At 33.5% G+C, this 20,630-nt stretch overlaps 1 protein-coding gene across 3 annotated transcripts in view; it reads left to right on the top strand.

The window, feature by feature from the left end:
* The window catches only part of DPY19L2 (dpy-19 like 2), an 82,888-nt gene that overhangs the window by 9,986 nt on the left and 52,272 nt on the right, over nt 1–20,630 (top strand). For all 3 annotated transcript variants that reach the window (XM_079149871.1, XM_079149870.1, XM_079149869.1), the window contains exons 5-8: nt 12,526–12,646; nt 15,115–15,208; nt 17,499–17,556; nt 19,630–19,721. In XM_079149871.1, the coding sequence (XP_079005997.1) occupies nt 12,526–12,646; nt 15,115–15,208; nt 17,499–17,556; nt 19,630–19,721 (365 nt within the window). The remainder of the gene's footprint in view (nt 1–12,525; nt 12,647–15,114; nt 15,209–17,498; nt 17,557–19,629; nt 19,722–20,630) is intronic.

The following is a 20,630-nucleotide window of genomic DNA, read 5'->3' as shown; positions in this document are numbered from 1 at the left end:
ATTTGGATTTTTTCTTCTATCAATCGCCTATACAAATTTGCTTATCTATTTGTTGATGGTATTCTTATTGACTTGTTGGCATTATTCATATTTTTGTGTAGTTACTTTTAGTGATGTGTGCTGAGCATGTCTTCTCTCATTCTGACTTCTTTTGATTTAATCACCTTTGTTGAGGTATAACTTACAGTAATACAATGAAATATACTCATTTTGAATGTGTATTTCTTTCAGTTTTAACAAATATATGAATCTATACCAATCATTATAGTTTAGTTACAAAACATCTTTGTTATATAAAAATGTTTCTTTGTGCTCCATTGTGATAATTGTTTTCTTTATTGGATTGTCTTGGCACATTTGTTGAAAATTGACCATATCATTTTTTGATCCATTTCTGGACTCAGTTTTTCTGTTGATCTCTCTGTGTATACCAATACCATGTTTTATTGTAAATTTTGAAAGAAAAAGATTTTCTAGTTTTGTTTTTCCTTCTCAAAATTGCATTTTTATGCAGATATTAGCTTGTCACTTTTCAAATATATTTTTGTTAGAATTTTGATTGAGATTACATTGGATTTATAAATATAGTTAGGAAGAATTGACATCCTAACAATATTAAATTTTATAATCCATGTTTGTGGTATATAGGTCTTCATTTTGATAATTATTTTTGACTCAGCAGCATTATTTATTTTACAGTGTACAGTTATACCTAGGTAGTTCTTTTTAAAAACTATTATAAATGGCATTATTTGAAATTTAAAATTTTTTATTGGTTCTATATAGTATAGTTGGTTTTGAATATTGACTTTGCATCTGCATCATGATAGTCACTTAGTGCTTTTAAGCTTTTTTATAGATTCTTTTGGATTTTCCTATGTATATGATGATCATGTTCATAAACAAAAGCAGATTTACTTCTTACTTTCCAATTCATGTATGTTAAAACAGGTTTACTGAGGTGTAATTGACATTCCATAACTAGTCATGTATAATCTGATATAATTTGGCCCATGTCCCCACCTGTGAAGCTATCACCACAATCAAGACTGTGGCCCTATCCGTCATTCTAGAAGTTTCATGTACTTCTTGGTAATCCCTACTTAACTACACTTCTCAGCCCACCTCCCATCCCCAGGAAACTACCAGTATGCTGCCACTATAGTTTAGTTTGCATTTGCTGGAATTTTATATAAATAGTATCATAGAATTATTCTGTACCCAGGTTTTGTTTTATACTTGATAGAATGAGGGCACAGAGAGGTCAATAACAATGAAAGAGGTTATTATTTACATTTCCTCACAGAAGGGGATATGTCATACCTTGCAGGGTCACAGGGGAAATTCCAGTTTGATCAGCAGAAACAGAAACAAGGGAAAAGTCTACAACAGAGATTTCATGAGGGTTTCTATGTGAAAGACAAAGCAGGGCAGAGTCAGAAATCCATCAACAAATCAAAAACAACTAAAAACTGGAAGAAAATATTTGTAACATATATCATGGAAAAAGGGTGAATATACCTAACATATAAAGAACTCTTAGTTCTGTATACATTGAGCTTCTGAAGGCTTCTGGGTACTGTTTGGAGATGGAAACTGGAAAAAATGACACTCATATCTACCGAAAGAGAAAAACTGGACAAATGGCAAGTTAATGTGTTTTCTTGAGTGCATCAAAAACTGAGGTCACAGAGCAAATAACCAACACAAAATTTGGAGAGATAAATAGAATCTGAGAACTTGCTTGATGGAATGGATGCTGCCAAATGCCATATGAGCCTGTAGGAAGATTAAACTAGAAATTTATAATGAGAAATTAAGGGTTCAGTGTGAGCTAACATGTGATGTGAAGACCCTGGAGGTCTCCAGGCTCTCTCAGAGAAGACCAGGGAAAATCGAGAGACAGCTTTCCCCAAGGTGTCTGCTAGGAGACGGGAATAGTAGCAATATTCAAACTCTACTCAGACCCATGTCCTCTAAGTAAAAAAATCATGATCTGCAGGGAAAAAGGTTTAAAAATCATAGTTTGAGGACATTTATAAGTACTCAATTCAAATGGTAGAGGTAGCAATAAAAAAACAACCCCCCCAAAAAAAATCCAAAAGAGCAAAAAAGCAGGTGAATCTCTGGAAAAAGGGGTACGACCACTTATGAAAACTGTACCTGCTAGACCCCCGTTCACAGTACCTGCCTAAGACTGAGGCTTAACAGGAACATCAGAAAACGTCTCACCTTCTCTCATTCTTTCATTAACAAGCCTTGAATTAAAAAAAAAAAAAAAAAAAAAAAAAACAGTGGAATATGATTGGGACAGATGTGTGTGTGTGTGTGTGTGTGTGGTGGTCTTTGGGTCAAACCCAGGGCCTTGTGAAGCTAGGCAAGCATTCTGCCACTGGGCTACATCTCCAGCTAATTATTGGAATGTGGAGGGACAGTTCTTAGGGATCAGCACAAAAGGAAAACCTCAATTCAAGCTAAGACCAGTACGATTAGAGCAATTTAAAATCCCTAGGGTCCAGCAACAATGATTCCCAATTTTGCCTACATAGTGTGGATTAGTAAAGGAATTTGCTGTTACTTGCAGGCATTTCTCACAGTCAGGGTGCTGACTAAAGATTAGTAAGAATACTGAGAAAATATTCTTCATGGTGAAGCCTGAAAGAGCAATGGTAGCTAGGTAGGGAAAGGCATGAAACCCACCCATACCTTCCTCTCTTATCTTTGCTGTGGAAATAAAAGCATTAAAAATCTCGGGGATAAGGTACCAAACACTTTTCCCCTTCAACATTGGTATTGCCATAGGGCACAGGTCCTGATTTGCAAAAAACTGGCTAACATTCTTACCATTATATTGAATGCTCTCCAGAGACTGAGAACAAAACATGGGAGGTCCACAGTCGAAATGGTAAAAGTTCTAGTCAGTGCCATAAGGCATACAAGGGGAATAAAAGGCATATAGATTAAGAGGTAAAACTGTCCCTGTTTGCATATGATGTGACAATCTATATAGAAAATCCCAACGAATCTAAAAACAACTAAAACAATAGCACCCCAAGAGCTAACAAGTGAGTTCAGCAGGTTACAAGATAAAAGATAAACAAAAATCAATTGTATTTCCATGTACTAGCAGTGGGCACCAAAATTAAAAATACAGTTCCATTTACCAACATTCAAACAGCATGAAATTTTTAGAGGTACATCTAACAAAATATGTACAAGATTTGGGTGCCGAAAACTGCACAGTGCTGACAGAGATCTGAATAGAGAGATATACCAAGTTCATGGATTGGAAGACCGGACATAGTAAAGATGTCAATTTTCCCAAAATTGATTTACAGGTTTAGTGCAATTCTTATTAGCATTCCAAGATTATTGTAAATATATGTGAAAGCAAAGGAACTACCTAAACTAATTTTGAAAAGAAATAATGTGAGAGGAATCAGGTTTCCTGATATAAGACTACTTACCTAGATATATTAATCAACACTATGATAACAGCAAGAAATAAATACATAAATCAAAGAAATGCTTCAGAGAACTCAGAAACATTCCAGAATATGTACAACTGACAAAAGTACAAAAGCAGTTCAGTGTTGTTTTAATTGGTGCATTTACCATTTTAATGTAAATGTTGGAGCTTAAGTCTACCATGTTATTGTTTGCTTTCAGTTTGTTCTTGGTTGTTAATTTCTCCAATTTCTGCCTTCATGTGGTTTATTTGAACATTTTTTATACTGATATATTTTGATTTATTTATTGTGCTTTGAATATACCTCTGTAATTTTTAAATGATTGCTCCAGTTATTATATCATATACACATAATTGTGAGAGTGTATCACTGTTTTCATTTTATTATGGTATATTTTTGTCATCAAACTTATTTTAAAAACTTGAGAGTGAAAAATCTATTTTATTTTATCTAGTTATTGAATTTCTTTCTTGTAGATGTTCCATTTTTTCTCATCATTTCATTTTTGTTTAGAGATTTTTTTTTTTTCCTTATTGATGTTTTTAAGGAGAGCTCTACTGGCAACATATTTTCTTAGTTTTCCTTAGTTTGAGAATGTTGAGTTTATTTTCATTCCTGAAGAACATTTTTGCTGGATGTGAGTCTGGGTTGACAATTACTTTTTATTTTTTTTTTTTTTTAGCTTTTAACAGGTTTTGAGTTACCTCCTTCTGGCCCTCCATAATTTCTGATGAGAATTCTGTTAGTTGAATTGTTTTTATCCTTTAGGCAAGGTTTTGTTTCTTCCTTGTTTTTAATGTTTTTTTCCTATGATTATTATTTTTTCTACTGGGGATTGAATCCAGTGACACTTTATCACTGAGCCACAGCCCCACCCCTTTTTATTTTTTCTTTGAGATAGGGTCTCACTAAGTGACTGAGGGCCTCACTAAGTTGTTTAGGTAGGTCTCGAACTTGCAGTTCTGCCTCGGCCTCCCATGTGCCATGGAGCCCTGGCGCGATTTGGTTTTTAAAGATGTTCAAATGCATTCTACTATTGTGTACAACCAATAAGAACAAATAAAATTAAAAAATTAGAAATAAAAACATATGTTGTTCAAGGGTTTTTTAAAGTATGATGTGTTTTAGTGTGGATTAAAACAAATTGTTCCTGTTTAAGGTTTGCTCAGTTTCTTGACTCTTTAGGTTTATCTTTTACCAAATATGAGAAGTTTCAGATATTTCTTTGTATTCTTTTAAAAAATTAATTTTAAATTAATTTTAACTGATACATGGAAACAAAAAAATTGTATACATCATGGGATACTATGTGATATTTATATATATATATGTATATATGTTGTACAATATTTAAATCAGGTTAAACATATTCATTTCCTTAAACATTTATTATTTCTTTAGGGTGAAAATGTTGACTTTTCTTCTGGCTTTTTGAAATATATAATCATTAGTTTTCTACAGTAGTTATCTTACTCTTCAGCACACAGCAGAACTTCTTATTCTTATCTAACTATGACTTAGTACCCATTGATAAGTACCTCTTGTTTTCTCGTCCTTCCCTTTCCTCAACCCTTGGTAATCATCATTCTACTCTCGACTCCTATGACATCAACGTTTTATATTCTACATATGAGGGAGATCATGCCGTACTTGTCTTTCAATGTCTGACTTACTTCACTTAACATAATGATCTCTAGTTCCATCCATGTTGTCAGTGAATGACAGGACTTCACTCTTTTTTATGGGCACCTAGGTTATTTTCTTTTCTTGGATATCGTGAATAATGCAATAAACATGGGTGTTTAGTTGTCTCTCGAGCATACTGATTTCAATTCCTTTGGATGTATACACAATAGTGGGATTGGTGGATCATATGGTAGTTCCTATTTTTAATATTTTAAGGAATGTCTCTCCTGTTTGCCATAATGGCTGTACTAATTTGATACCTAACAACAGAGTATAAGGGTTTCCTTTCCACCTCCTTGTCTACACTCGCCATCCTTCATCTTTTCTATAGTAGCCATTTTTACTGGAATGAGGTGCTATCTCATTGTGGTTTTGATTTGCATTTCCCTGATAATTAGTGATGTTGAGCATTTTTTAATATACCTTTTGGTCATTTGTATGACTTTTTTTTAAGAAATGCTTTTTTTAAGGTCTATTTCTTATCTTTTTTAACTGGATTGTTTTATTACTATTGTATTTTTTGAGTTCCTTGTATATTTTAAGTATTCACCCCTTGTCAGAACTATAGTTGATCATATTTTCTCTCATTCTGCAGTTTCTCTCTTCATTCTATTGTTCTTTTGAAGAGCAGCTTTTTGGTTGAATAAAATCCCGTTCTATCATGCTGTTTTAATTACTGTTTTGTAGTATATTGGAAGGTAGGAAGTATAATGCCTCCCTCTTTGTTTTTTTTTTCCCCTCCCTCAAAAAGACTGGCTAGTTGGTTTCTTATCTTTTCCTTCTTCACATCATTGATCAAATTTACATCTAGGTATTTTATTTTTTGTAGCTATTTTAAGTGGTATTACTTTTTATTTCAGATAATTCATTATTGATACATGAAAAACTACTGGTTTTGCATATTTATTTTATATCCTATGATTTTGCTGAATTTACTACCTACCTCTATTAGGTTTATTTTTTTGGTGAACCCTTTGGAGTTTTCCACATATAAGATCATGTCTGAAAAAACTGACAATTTGATTTCTACTTTTCCAATTTGGATGCACTGGCTAGGACTTTTACCACTTTGTTACATAAAATGGTGAAAGTGGTTATCCTTGTCATGTTCCAGATCTTATAGATAAAGCTTTTAGCTTTTAGTTTTTTAATAAAACATAGTTGTTGGCTTATTACAAATGGCCTTTATTATATTGAGTTGTACACCCAATATACCTGCTATACCTAATTTTCTCAGCATTTTTATCTTGTAGAGATGTTTTGCTGCCCTCCTCTGCAGCCCAAGTTTGGAGAAGGGGTGGCGACAGCAGTCCTTTGGCCTATTGCAGTTGTAGTAGCGCAGATTGGGTACCGTAGGCCTGCAGCAGGTGTTGTGGGGCTCTGCCTCACACTGGGTTTCAAGTCTAAGACCTGGATTCAATAACCTCTCCTTCCCCCAGGCAGAGAGCATCTCTCTCTACATTGCTGGAATTAGTTGGGAGATGAGTGACACGGGCAACCTTTCCTTCTACCATTTTATCTTTCATTATTATACTAAAACCAGGCACTATGATCTCTCCCTTGCCTTCCTTAGTTCTTATGAAAGTAGTCTGGTGTGTTTGTGGAGAGATGATTGCTGAAGGATTTTACTTAGCTCCCATCTGCCTCTGTTTCCTGTAGTGGTTGTTTTCAAATTGTACAGCTGTAGTCTTCCCTTAATCAAAAATGTTCCCTGTATGGTGGACATTGAAAGTCTTCTTTTATTGTGGAGAGCACAGGTGAGTTCTCAAAGTTGTGTGATGCTGCTGAATATTAACAGAGCAGTAGTTCTTTTAAAAAATTTTTATTGGTTCTTTTTAGATATATCTAACATTAGGATTTATTTTGAGATAATTATAAAAGCATTGAATATAGTTACTATAATTTATTTTGTTAATTTGGGTCTTCCTTCTCTTTTAATTATTTTGGGTAAGGTTTATCAATTTTGTTTATCCTTTTAAAAAAAAACTGTTTCTTTGATCCTGTGTATTTTTTCTTATCAAGTTCATTAATTTTGGATCAGATTTTACAATAATTTATAATAATAATTTCCTATCTTCTACTGATTTTATTGTTAGTTTATTCTTCTTTTTTAAGACCTTGAAGTATAATGTTAGAGTGTTTATTTTATATCTTTCTACATTTTTAATGAGAACTCAGTGCTATATACTTTTTTCTTAGAACTGCCTTTAAAATGTTCCATAGGTTTTGATATATTGTCACTATTCTTATTTATTTCTCAGATTTTTATTTCTTCCTGAATTCTTCCATTATCCATTTATCAATCTAAGGTGTATTATTAAATATCCAGGTGTTAGAGTGGTTTCTGGTTTTTTTCTTGTCATCGATTTCTAATTTAATTCCATTATGATCTGATAGAATGCAAGGCATTCTCTTTTTTTGTATTCGCTAAGATTTGTCTTGCAACCTAATGTATGATCTATTTTAGAAAATGTTCTGTGTGCTGCTAAGAGAGTAAATTCAGTCATTGTTATGGTTTAGATGTGAGGTGTCCCCCAAAAGCTCATGTGTGATACAATGCAAGAACATTCAAGGTAAAATGATGTGAGGTGTCCCCCGAAAGCTCACGTGAGACAATGCAGGAAGGTTCAGAGGAGAAATGATTGGGTTGCAAGAGTCTTAACCCAATCAGTGAATTAATCCCTAATGGGATTAATTGAAGTGGTAGTGTGTGGCTGGAGGAGGTGGGAATTGAGACTATTGTGGCTATGGGGTATATATTTTGTATCTGGAGAGTGGAGTCTCTCTCTCTTTCTCTGCTTCCTGATCACTGTGATATGAACTACTTCCCTCCACCATCTTCTCCTGCCATGATCTTCAGCTTCACGTTGAGTCCTGAGGAATGCATCTGGCCTTCTGTGGACTGAGACCTCTGAAACCATGAGCCCTCTGCCATCTCTTCTCTCAGTAGTTCTTAAAATTAACTTGCAACTCACTTCTATTTGAGTTCTTTTTCAGACCTATCCTTTTTTTCCTCTCCATCCAGGATTCCAGTGACCTGAATATCAGATTTTTCTTTTTTAATAGTGCCACAAGTTTGTAGGCATATGTTTTTGTGTGTATGTGATTTTTAGTAGTAGTAGTTTTGTTTTTTTTTTTTTTTTTGTGGCTCAGATTAATTTCTGTTGTCTTATCTTCCTGTTCATTGTTCATTGATCTCTCCCCCTCCATTCTCCTGTTGTGGTCATCCACTGGTTTTGTAATTTTTTTTCCCATGGAGATTTATGTGTGTTTTTTAGTTTTGAAATTTCCCTTTGGTTTTTCTTTATATTTTCTATTTTTTTTTTTTCTTAGACTTTCTATCTCATTGCTAACATTTTCTGATTTTCATTTGTTTGAAGCATGTTCCTATTTGCTCAGTAGAGCATTTTTATTATGTTTAATATTTGGTCAGATAATTCTGATATTTTCCTCATACCAATTACCCCAATCTATTGATTCTTTTCTTTCCATTTAAGACCTATCTAGTGTCAGTTTGAAACCATATCATGTTATGGGACTGGATCTTAGAAATTTTGTTTTACTCGCTTCTTCAGGTACCACTCCAGTGAAGGAAGAGGGAGGGTACTGTCTTTTTATTGTTAGGTAGGTATTAAAGTTCAGTGTTTAAGTGCTTGGGTGTGCTGGGCATTTTGATTAGCCATGTGCTCTCTGCTGAAATTTTGGTAGAAGTGCTCCATTATATCTCTGACATCACCACATTGGGGAAGGTGAGAGGTGCCTTTTGCCGGCTGGTTAGGGTGGAAATTAGTGATACCAGGGAACAGAGGGCTCCCTAGTTTTTTTATACCATGCCGGTGGGTGGATTGGGTGGTTCTAAAGTCTGGGTTCCCCCTTGGCCTTTGTTGTGGTGGTAGTGGCGAAGCTGTACCTTTTTTTCCCTGCAGTATTTAGCTGGAGCAAAGATAATTCTTGTTCAAAAGTTTTCTGTATTCCCTTGCTATTCCTTTCCTGGTCTTTTACCGTTTATAGATACTTTTCATATCTGTGCCTGTTTTAGTCCATTTTGTGCTGCTGTAACAAAAGTTTTGAGAGTAGGGCAATTTATAAAGGCCATAAATTTGTTCCTCATAATCTGGTGGCTGAGAGCTTGAGGATCAGGCAGTGGGAGGGTGGGTTGTTTGGTGAGCTGCCCTCTGCTTTTAAGATAAAGCCTTGCTATTACATCTTCAGGGGAGGAGGAACATTGTGTTCTCACATGGCAGAAAGCAAGAAGGCCAAACATTGCAAGAAGTATTTTTTTATAAGGGCCCTTTTATAAGGACCTTAATCCCACTCACAAATGAGGAGACTTCAAGGTCCCACTTTTTAATACTGTCATATTGGCTCTTAAGTTTCATCACCTGAATTGTAGAGGCAGGACATTAAAACCATAGTAGTGCCTACTGGAATTTCTGAATTGTCAGCCTCTTTAACAACAAATCTGCTATTCTTTACATTTCAGGTCTTCCCTCTACTCTTTATTCTTGATTTACACATGATCAAAAGGTTTTTAGTTGTACTCAGAGGGAGTAATAGCAAAAAGTACATCTATTCCATCTTACCCCCCAAAATATTTACATTACTTAAATATTTATACATTGATTTTTCATTTCCATCCAGTTCAAATTATTCTTGAATTTCCCAAGTGTTTTCTACTTTGAGCCATAGGATATTTAGAGTATTAATTTCCAAGTATTTGAAGTTCCCAGATTTCTTCTGTTTTTGATTTCTGCAATTTTTTAAATGGAACTATAATTGTAACAACATATAGTATAGTCCTGCCTAAGATGATAGGAGCAGTTTTCTGCACCAGCTTTCTCTATACTGTAGCTTATTCCTTAGAGGCACTGCATTGTATTTCCTCTGATGATTATCTTTGTAACTGTAGTATAAATGCAAAAATCAAAGAGACAGAGAACTTGTTTCCTGTATTCACAACAAAAATTAAGCTTTACTTAATCTGTATGTGTAACATGAGGATTTTGCTTACTAGTCTAACCCTCATTCTTTCAGTGTTCAATAATTATTTTTTTCAATTTTTTGGATTTTAGTCATATAATAAAATTACCACTTGTTGTTCCACTAATTTCCAGCAATACAGTCTTAGAGATATTAGCTATTTTTCTATTTACTTCTTCAACAGTATTTATTGATTAATAATCACATTTTAAGTTTATTCTTTGATGTTAGGAAATAACAATTATTATAACATTGTTTTTAAAACTTGGGAGTATTACAAAAGAAAGGTAATAAGGAATTGTTTTGCATCATGTTGGATAGATAGATAATTAAGAAGATCTGGATTTACTGTTGGCTTAGTATAGTGCTATGATCTTGAGGTATATGTTCATACTTTTTGTGTTCATGATTATTTCTCATCTGAAGCTAAAAATTAAGCTTAGAAAAGTGTTTTGAAATAGTAAAAGCATTTAATGTTCACTATATACCAACACTTTATATATAAGCTCTATTCTCACCTCTCTTGAAAAATGATAATTGAAACTCATTTGAGAAAGGATCTGGCAGGGGCATAGAAGGCATAGATATCATAACTTGAAGTCAAGAATTTGATTATAGTTCTGAATTCAAAGCCATGTGTTCACTGGGCTCAATGGTGCACACCATATTCCCAACCAGTCAGGAAGCTAAGGTAAGACAGTTTAGTTTTCAGTCTGGGCAACTAAGTGATTTGCTATCTCAAAAAAAAAAAAAAAAAAGGAATGAGAATGTAGGCCAGTGGTGAAGTGCCCCTGAGTTTGATTGCTAGTACTGCTAAAAAATGGACAACAACAACAAAAAATGTACTTTCTCTGTTGTGGCAGAGTATCCACAGAAAAAAAGGAATATAATTCTGGAATTAGTTCATATATTTATGGTAATTTTTTCATACATTTGATAAATTTCAAAGACTGGAAATGATAAATTTATCTGTCAGTTTTTAAAAATAAAATTACAAAATAGTAAATCTATACTTGACATGGAAAGATGTTTATGATATTGCTTAGTGATGTATATGACATGAATGTCTATAATATGATCCTGTTATATAGTATCAAGTAACTCTAGATATGTGCTTCAGATGCCCAGAAGGATAAATACTCAAGTATTAACAGTGTTAGTTCTAGTTGGTTCTTATTTTATTTTAACTTTTTTACTACCCCCCAAATATCTCACATTCTTATTTTATTCATTTTATTTTTGCATGATGATGCGAATCGAACCCAGTGCCTCACACGTGCTAGGCAAGCACTCTGCTAAATCCCTCCCAGTGTCTTTAGACTTTTAAAAGTGAATTGAAGATTGGGAAGAATTGGTTAATTAAATCTTCTGCGTGGCCAGAGTTTTAATGGGCACAAGTTCTACTATTCCATTTCAATTCCAGTTTTAAAAATGATATATGTACATATATAAATGGTTTTTATCAGTATTTTATAATTAAACATATTAGTGGGATTCACTATGACATTTTTCACATGCATATAACATGATTTGATCAACCTCACTCCCTCCTACCTCTCATGTTTCTCCCCCCCAATCCTCTTCCTCTATTCTACTGTTCTCCCTTCTACTATTTATTAGATAATACATTACAATTATATGTAAAAGTAGGTTTTACTGTAGTATTTCTACACATGAATATTGCATAATTTGTTTGATTTCATACCCTGGTATGTACTTCCCCATACTCTTTTGTTCCCTGTCCCTCTCTATTCACTTTCTGTATTTCGTTGATCTTCCTTCTGTTTTTGTGGGTTCCCATTTTTATTTCTTTTTTTTTTTTTTCTCTCTCTAGCTTTCACATATGAAAGAAACCATTCAACCCTTAACTTTCTGAGTATGACTTACTTCACTTAGGATGATGTTCTCCAGCTCCATCCATTTACCAGCAAATGACATAATTTCATTCTTTTTTATAACTCAGTAGAACTCCATTGTGTATATATGCCACATTTTTTTTTTTTATCCATTAGTCTGCTGCTGGGCATCTTGGGCTGATTCCATAACTTGGCTATTGTGAATTGTGCAGCTACAAACTATATTTTATATATTTTAGTGAGGAAATAAATTTAGAGGCCTAAAATGAAATGTTATTAAATGTTTCTGTAAAACTTTGTATTTTTCTTTATATTTTAATTATATATTTTTAGACTTGATCTTATAGTTGATTATATAAATATTACATATATAATTTTAAAATGACTGTTTCCTAAGTGCAATGGTTTAAATGAACTTGTGAAAGTTTATAATGTCAAAGGTGACCATCATAAAATGGTATTATGGAAAAATTATTATTGTGAAGAGAGTATTTTTTTCCATTTTCTTTTTTTTTTGTTTTTATCTTTTATAGGTAATCATAGCCTACTGGTATCGCACATTCGTGGGGATAACGAATTTATTTGGGGTAGAAACTAAGACCTGCTGGAATGTCACCAGAGTAGAACCTCTTAACGAAGTTCAAAGCTGTGAAGGCATGTTTCTTTCTAAAACTCTACTGTGCTGTCCTTGCTGTTTCCATAAACATCTCAGTGTTAGGAATCAATTTTAATTATTGTAAACTACTGTGATTAATTTTTTCTCTAGAACACCCTAGAAATGACTCAACCCAATAAGTATTTTAAACTTGAAGTAGATTTCTGAGGAGGCTATGTGCTTCCTAATTTGAGTATTAACACACCTCAGTGTAAAGCAAGCCTTTTTTTTTTTTCTTTTCTTTTCTTTGGTACTGGGGATTGAACTCAGGGGTGCTTAACCATGGAGTCACATCTCCAGTCCATTTTCATATAGAGACTGGGTCTCACTAAGTTTTTTAGGACCTTGCTAAGTTGCTGAGGCTGGCTTTGAACTCATGTTCCTCCTGCCTCAGCGTCTGCAGCCTTTGGGATCATAGGCATGAGCCATTGCACCTGGCCAGTGTAAAGCAATCTTGAGTAAAAGTTTTCCATTTCAGAATGAGGATAGATTAAACAGTCCAAAAATGCTAGTAATAGTTAATATGTAACTTTAAGTATGCAGATATACTTAAAAATCAGATATACAGAAATAGATTGTATTGGGAATATTACTTTACTAAGTGCTCACAGTCCATGAATAATTCTAATTAAACTCTTCCTATGTATCATCTACATTGGCATCTTTGTCAAAGAACCATTTTTGGGATTTTTCTAACAGTTTTTTAGGACATGTAATAGTTCTTTTTAAGATGCTTGTAATCTAGCACTTTTACAATCCAAGTCCCTACAAACTTTTGTTTAAAGCCACATACGTCTACTTACAAAACAATTTCAAAGTTTTTTTTTATTTCTTTAGATTTTCCACAGTATGACTACTGTATTTTACAAATGTATTTATATAGATGTAATTACATTTAACATTCAGCTCTCGATATATAAATTTGCATTTCCCTAAAATTTTTACGATTATCTTACATGACATTTATACTAAGACAACATTGATGTCTAAGAGAAAATTATACTATTTCTTTTTACAACATAAAAGAATGGAGAAGATACCTCATAAAATGAATGACTCAATGACTTAGTCAATTAGAAGTTTAACTTTTTCTGAGGGATGAAAAACCACCTTTTTTAGGGACACAAAAAAATGCTTAGTAAGTTCACAATAAGTAATAGGGTAGTGTTTGGAACTTGGGACACAGCAATTGTGTCTCAGAAGCAATTGTAGGAAAGATATTGTGAAATCCCTGAATTTGAGAGAGATTCTGGAAGTAGAATAAATATGATTTGTCAATTGTTTGATGGGGGAGAGGAAGGAGAGTGAAGAGTCATGTAACTCTGCTTAGTTTCTAGCTTGAGTCCCTTTGAATGGTAGGAAACATGAAAGGTAGCAGGTTTGAATCGCTACATTTTATTGTGTATATACTAGTTTGAGGTAACTGAAAGACCTCAAAGTAGAGATGTCAAGTGGCTACCTGGATATATAAGATTAGGAATAAGAAGAAAGTTCTGGGCTAGATATGAACTCAGAGTCATCTCTTATAGATGATCAATGAAGTGAAGGAAGTAGAGGAATATTCTTAGGGATAATAATCAGGCTGAGAAGAGAGCATGTAACAGAAGCTAAGGTGGTTCAGCATTGAAGAGGGGTGTATAAAACCAGAGAAGTTATTATGGTGAACAGAAAGGAGTAGCCAGGAATGTGGAAGGAATCACATGGGCCAGATTTCAGATCTTGGCTCCAACTAGTTGAGTACCTGTTGGCAAGGTACTGAGTTTTTTTTCAATATCAACACAGAATACTTCCAAGCTAGTCTCATAAATCTCATCTGAAAATTATATGAAATTGATGATTATAAAATATGAAGTGCTATACACAAAAACAAAATCTAATGTATAGGACATGTTAAGATTCTTGCTACATAAAATAATGAATCGAATAACTGGATCATCTCATGTGGATAAAGTTGCTCCTTGAGGTGTGGTACTATACTTACTCATCCCAGAGTCTGGCAAAATATATGAATAGTGCGACAAGATATGGTTTTTCTCTTGGAATTCATGAAGTGGCTCTATGGAGAGTTGCAAACAATGAACAACAGTAACATCACTTAGACTAATGTGAAATTCCAACAGATCATCATATTATAATAATACTCCATTAGGGGGAAGTATAAATGTGACTATATTAAAACATAAATGTAACTACATAATATATCATAGGGGCTGGAGATGTAGCTTGGTGGTAGAGTGTTTGCCCAGTATGCACTAGGCCTTGGGTTCCATCCCCAGCACTGAGGAAAGGAAAAAAAAATGTACAAGGGTAAAGATTACTTTAACTATTAAAGAAAGCAGAAATCTGGAAATCAAATGCTTTTCATCAGATTCATGAGCTCTTGAATACAAGGCACTAAGAAAAGTATGCTCAATTGCTTTATGACCATTTGTTCATTAAATACTGAATAATTTGTGTCTTTTCAAAGGATTGGGAGACCCCGCCTGCTTTTATGTTGCTGTGATTTTTATTTTAAATGGACTAATGATGGGATTATTCTTCATATATGGTGCATACTTGAGGTGAGACTACTGAATTAAAAGATCTTACAATGAGATTATGAGAACTGGCAGATATTTCTTGATTAAATGAAAAGAATTAATGAAACTAACTGATTAATAATATGGAAGTTTGTACATTCATTTGATTGTTTTCAGTCGCTTAACCACTATTAATGCAACCAGAAACTGAAAATGTCACTAAAATACCTTTAATGGCCTCTTTCTTTTATCTGTGTGGGGATTTTTAAAAATTAACTTAAGATTTCTTAATAAACTTATAATAAAAATACCTCTAGTTTAATACCTCTCCAGCAGTAGAGGGGAACTCTGGTTGGTATTAATAGCAAAATTATTTCATATTTTAATCTCTGTAAATGTGAGATTAAGACAGCTATGGAAAAAAACTATACATCACTTATCATGGACATTAAAACCTGTTAGCCTGTGATTTTTGATAGCAGCACCACAGTTTGATTCGGAGTAGCAATGGTCCCAGTCTCAGATGAGATGAGTTGGAATTATGACAATCATGTGTTTTTCTCTCATTCTCCATAGTTCTTGGGAGAGCTATATGAGCTAACTTTTACCAGTGAAAAAGGGCAAAAACAGCCGTGGTTACAGCTAGGGAAGCATTTTCCTTTGTCACAAAAGGACAAATTCAGCTGCCCCTTCTCTATTTTTGTATTTAGACGTGATGGAACTCCAGCAATCATCTTGAGACCATGAAGAAAAATCCATAAAAATAGCAAATATGTCTGTAAATTGGTTACAAAGTTCTAGAATACTAAATACATTAATAGTCACTAGTCTTTGAGAAGGATACATAGATATAACGAATATTGGCTATAAAAATGTCACCAGAACTGTGAAGAGACTAGAAATTATAGCATATGAACAACAAAAGAAATAGAATTTTGGGGAAATTTTTGTGTTTCTTACCCTGGCCACTCTCCCTCAGTGACATTAACTTGGAATGTAGATTGTTTCTATCCCTTTCCTAATTAACCACAAAATATTAACATGCATATCTAACTTGATCAAGTCTAAAATGAACTGACATCTTTTCCCTTCTGATCAATGCAAAGAATTTTAAGACAATACTTCAAAACAACCTCTCACATTTTACACATTAGTACCCTAGTTTAGTACTCTTATTACTTTCCCATAGCAGCCAACGTTGTTATCATTGTTTTCATTTTCAAATGTTGTTTTGATCATCCACATGTTCCCAGTTCCTATTGGAATGAGTTGTCTTTGCTTTTCACACTGCTTTTTTCAATTTCTTCCTTTTTGAATTTCCTTTATTGAGTCTGTCCATAGCTGATGATTCCCCATTAGCTTTCCTCTCTCTGTTTTTTTAACTCCATCCTTCCTTTCTCCATTTCTTCAAATACTATCTGTTGTCTTCCAGGAGTGAAGCTGGGGATATAATGATGAACAAGACACACAGAGCATCTGTGGGCATGGTGCTTACAGTGTTGTGTACAGGGGAAGAGGGGCATGGAGGGGCACATAGAGAGCCCTGGAACTGCCACTCAAATGTGGGTTGAGCTCCTGTATTTTCACACAAAGTCACAAAAAGGCAACTTAAGAAATGATTCTTAGCCAGGCCCAGTGACACATGCATGCCTGTAATCCCAGCAGTCCAGAGACTAAGGAAGATTGCCAGTTAAAGCCAGCCTCAGCAATGGTGAGGGGCTAAGCAACTCTGTGAGATCCTGTCTATAAATAAAATACAAAATAGGGCTGGGGATGTAGTCAGTGGCCAATTCCCAGTACCCCCAAAAAAGAAATTGTTCTTATTCTTTGATGATCATTAGCCATCCTTGATCTGAAATTAGTATTCTACATTATTGCTTCCTTCAGATTCAACAAAAGAATCTTTGCAGTCATTTATATAATTTGAAATTACTATCAAATGAAACTGTTAGATTCTTTATCTTTCAGTCGCTTAAATCCAATTTCAAAAGGCAAAAATTTATCTCCATTTACATTATTTGAAGAACACAGATGCTGAAATGCTAATCCATTTATTAAAAATTATGTTCAGACCTTATATATATTATCCAGAAAATATTTAAATGTAGTAAATTTTAAAATTTAGATTGTTACATGTTTGTTTTGTCTCCTTATACATTCAAGATAAAAACTTTGACTACATGGGTATTTAAAAAAAATTTTTATAAGTATATGGCTTACTGTTATTATGTTTTAAATACAGATAACCATAATTTAAAATTCTGCTATAGTTTTGTGGAAAACTTACTATATTTTACGTGAATTGTGACTATATTTCTTTTTTTTTAAACAGTGGGACTCAGTTAGGAGGTCTAATTACAGTACTGTGCTTCTTTTTCAACCATGGAGAGGTTTGTTTTTAGAAAAAAATCTAAAAATACAGGGTCTATATAGGAACAAGGAAATATACTCATTGAAACAACATGTAATTGCATATTATTTGTAACTTAGCAGTATTTTAAAGAAATGTTGTAAGTTGATATTTTAATTGAGATGATCTAATGTTTTAAATCACAAGAACTTAAAATATATGAAATATTTTGCCTGGTTTTTAGTAAATATTCACATATAAATATTCACAAAAAAAAAAAAAAAAAGAAAGAAATGCCATACTTGCTGAGTCAGTCACTTCACTTTATTTCATTTATTTCTGACAAACCTTTGGAGGTAGTTTTTTTTTTTCCTCACCATACACATTATGGAATTGAATTTTAGAGAGGCTAGGTTTCTCATCCAAGAATCCATATTCACCATGTAATGAAGCTGAGTTTTTCATTCTCCTTCCATTTAGTTTTAAATTCTCACTTTTCCCTCTTTTTAAAAAATATATACTTAATTTTTGATTGTCATGAACACTTAACATAAGAACTGCTCTCCTAAAAGATTTTTAAGTGTGTGATTCAGTATTAATAAAATGTTATACAACAGCAGAGCTCTAGGACTTTTTTATCTTGCATAACTAAAGCCTTATGCCATTGCACATCCCCAAGGATGGAAGTGGCCTGAGGTCTGACGACATTACAGTTGATGCGACATTCACAGTTGATGTGTTGCCACCCACTCTCACTTCTTTTATCATGTGGCGGTCCCTTTTCAAACACGAATGCTAAATTTAAAATAGCAGTTAGCTTACTAATTTATCGCAGAAGAACATAAATCACCTTAAAAAAGCTCATAAGAACTTACTTAGGATATGATTGGTTCATTTGACAAAATATTGAGTAGTTACCATGTGATAGATTCTGTTAGATTCTGAAGATGTGGCAGTAAAAAAGAGAATCTTACTGCTTGCTTTTGGAATGGCAAAGGTTACATAGGGGAAAAGTCTTTTTATCTGTTAGTGGGTTAATAAGTTATATAAGGGAATAATAAAAATTGAACATAAAATGCTTTAAATATCTTATTTTAACTTACACCAAATGCCTTGTCATTCAGCAATGTATTAACATAAAAAGCACTTTATTTGAGTATGACAGACAGCTGGTGATATGAGTTGACTTTGTGTGCGTGTGTGTGCACGCGCACGCTCCTGTAGTGGTTTGAATGAACCCAGGGCTTTGCACATGCCAGGCAAGTGTTCTGCCATTGAACTCTACTCTTAACCCAAGTTGATTTTTTTTTTACATAACTAATCTTTCGAGGTTTACAATTTTGCTCTTAGAAGAAGAGCAATAACTTTTAAGATTCGTGCGAATTAAAAAGAGTTTAAATTCTTTCTAGAATTTCTGACTTTTTGATAAAATATTTTTTATAATATTCTGATCCATATGTCTTAGAAAGTCTCAAAGTATTTATGAAAATTTAATGAATAATTTTATTACATGCATTAGTTTTAGAATGACACCCCCCAAATTTTCAAAATATGGATAATTACAAAACCTATGATTTAAGAAAATAATATAATTCCACATTCAATTACTATGTTGGTTAGTTTGATGGATATTAATGATCAACTTGTAAAAGATTTTTTTTTTAGTTTACAGCGAACTCTTTTAAGGGTGTATGTTATAAATTTGCAATCTTGGTGTTTGCAAATGCCCTAGGTGACCTCTGTTTAGATATTTTTTGGAGAGGTACACATCTCAAAGCCTGAGACTCCAGGGTCATGCCTGCAGGACTGGCATGTAGATCTGGTCCAGGAATCTCACAGTCCCTATCCCTACACTCTTCTTTGGCTCTTGGTTTCCTTGTTCTTGGTCTGAAATATCTTTCTTTGGTTTCTGGGCTAGGTAGTTAATCATTCTGTACTTAATAGGTTGTGGGTAAGAGAGCTCTAAAACCTGAGAATCTCTGCTGGGCATTCAGAAATAGTATCTAGTAACCCTAGTATTAAAATGTGTAAAGTAAGCCAACCCCTGAATTTTAGGTCAATAATGTTTGTTGTAATGGAACATGATGTAAGTTGAGCATTTTATTGATTTCAGGCCACCCGTGTGATGTGGACACCGCCTCTCCGTGAAAGTTTTTCATATCCATTCCTTGTTCTTCAGATGTATATTTTAACTATGATTCTCAGGTAATTTTGATTTATAAAACAAAATGAAATAAATTATAAGTTAATTTTTTAATTTACTTCAACTTATTATGTTGTAATTACCTAATATAGATGATGTTTTTTAGTTATTTTAAAAATAAAATGAGTATAGAGTTAAGAAAATAACCTAAAAATTACTATGTAAAAATCTCCATTTAGGAGTTTAGGCTATAGGTTTTAGATAAATTATATCTTAATAGATCAATATAGATGTATTTATATGTAGTTTGCAAGAAATTAAAGCCATGTGCTCTGACCCATCATTTTTCCAACCTGTGGTTTTTGATGGAACATCAATATAGATGCCATGTGGCAAGCATGGTAATGCATGCCTGTAATCCTAGAGGCTCGGGAGGTTGAGGCAGAAGGATCACGAGTTCAAAGCTAGCCTTAGCAACAATGATGCGCTAAGCAACTCAGTGAGACCCTGTCTCTAAATAAAATACAAAATAGGGCTGCAGATGTAACTCAGTGGTTGAGTACCCCTGAGTTCAATCCCTAGTACTCCTCCAAAATAAATAAATAAATAAATATGTGTGTGTGTATATATGTATATATATGCCATGAAAATGTGCTCTATGTGCAAATTTGGGAAATACCGTGTTAGATAAGGAGTGTGTGTATTTTATATATATCTCTTAAAGATGTTTCTAGCAGTTTACCCAGTTTCATCTCAGTTTTCTTGGACACATTTTTGGTTGGGTTTAAGTTTATAAGCATTTCATAAATTTAAGAGATCTGAGAAACAATATAAAATTAGTAGTAGAGAACTATAAATAACTGTCATAGAAATAAGTTTCATAGAATGTTAGTGGTGAGATCTCTCAGTGAATGAAATAATGATCACTCCAAACTCTCAGGGATGCTTATTGTACTTCATTTTCTAATCCC

The sequence above is a fragment of the Sciurus vulgaris genome (genome assembly GCF_902686455.1).
Source record: "Sciurus vulgaris genome assembly, chromosome: 8".
In the NCBI taxonomy this organism is placed as follows: domain Eukaryota; kingdom Metazoa; phylum Chordata; class Mammalia; order Rodentia; family Sciuridae; genus Sciurus; species Sciurus vulgaris.
The sequence above is the reverse complement of the archived record's forward strand: the minus strand, read 5'-3'. Positions and strand labels throughout refer to the sequence as shown.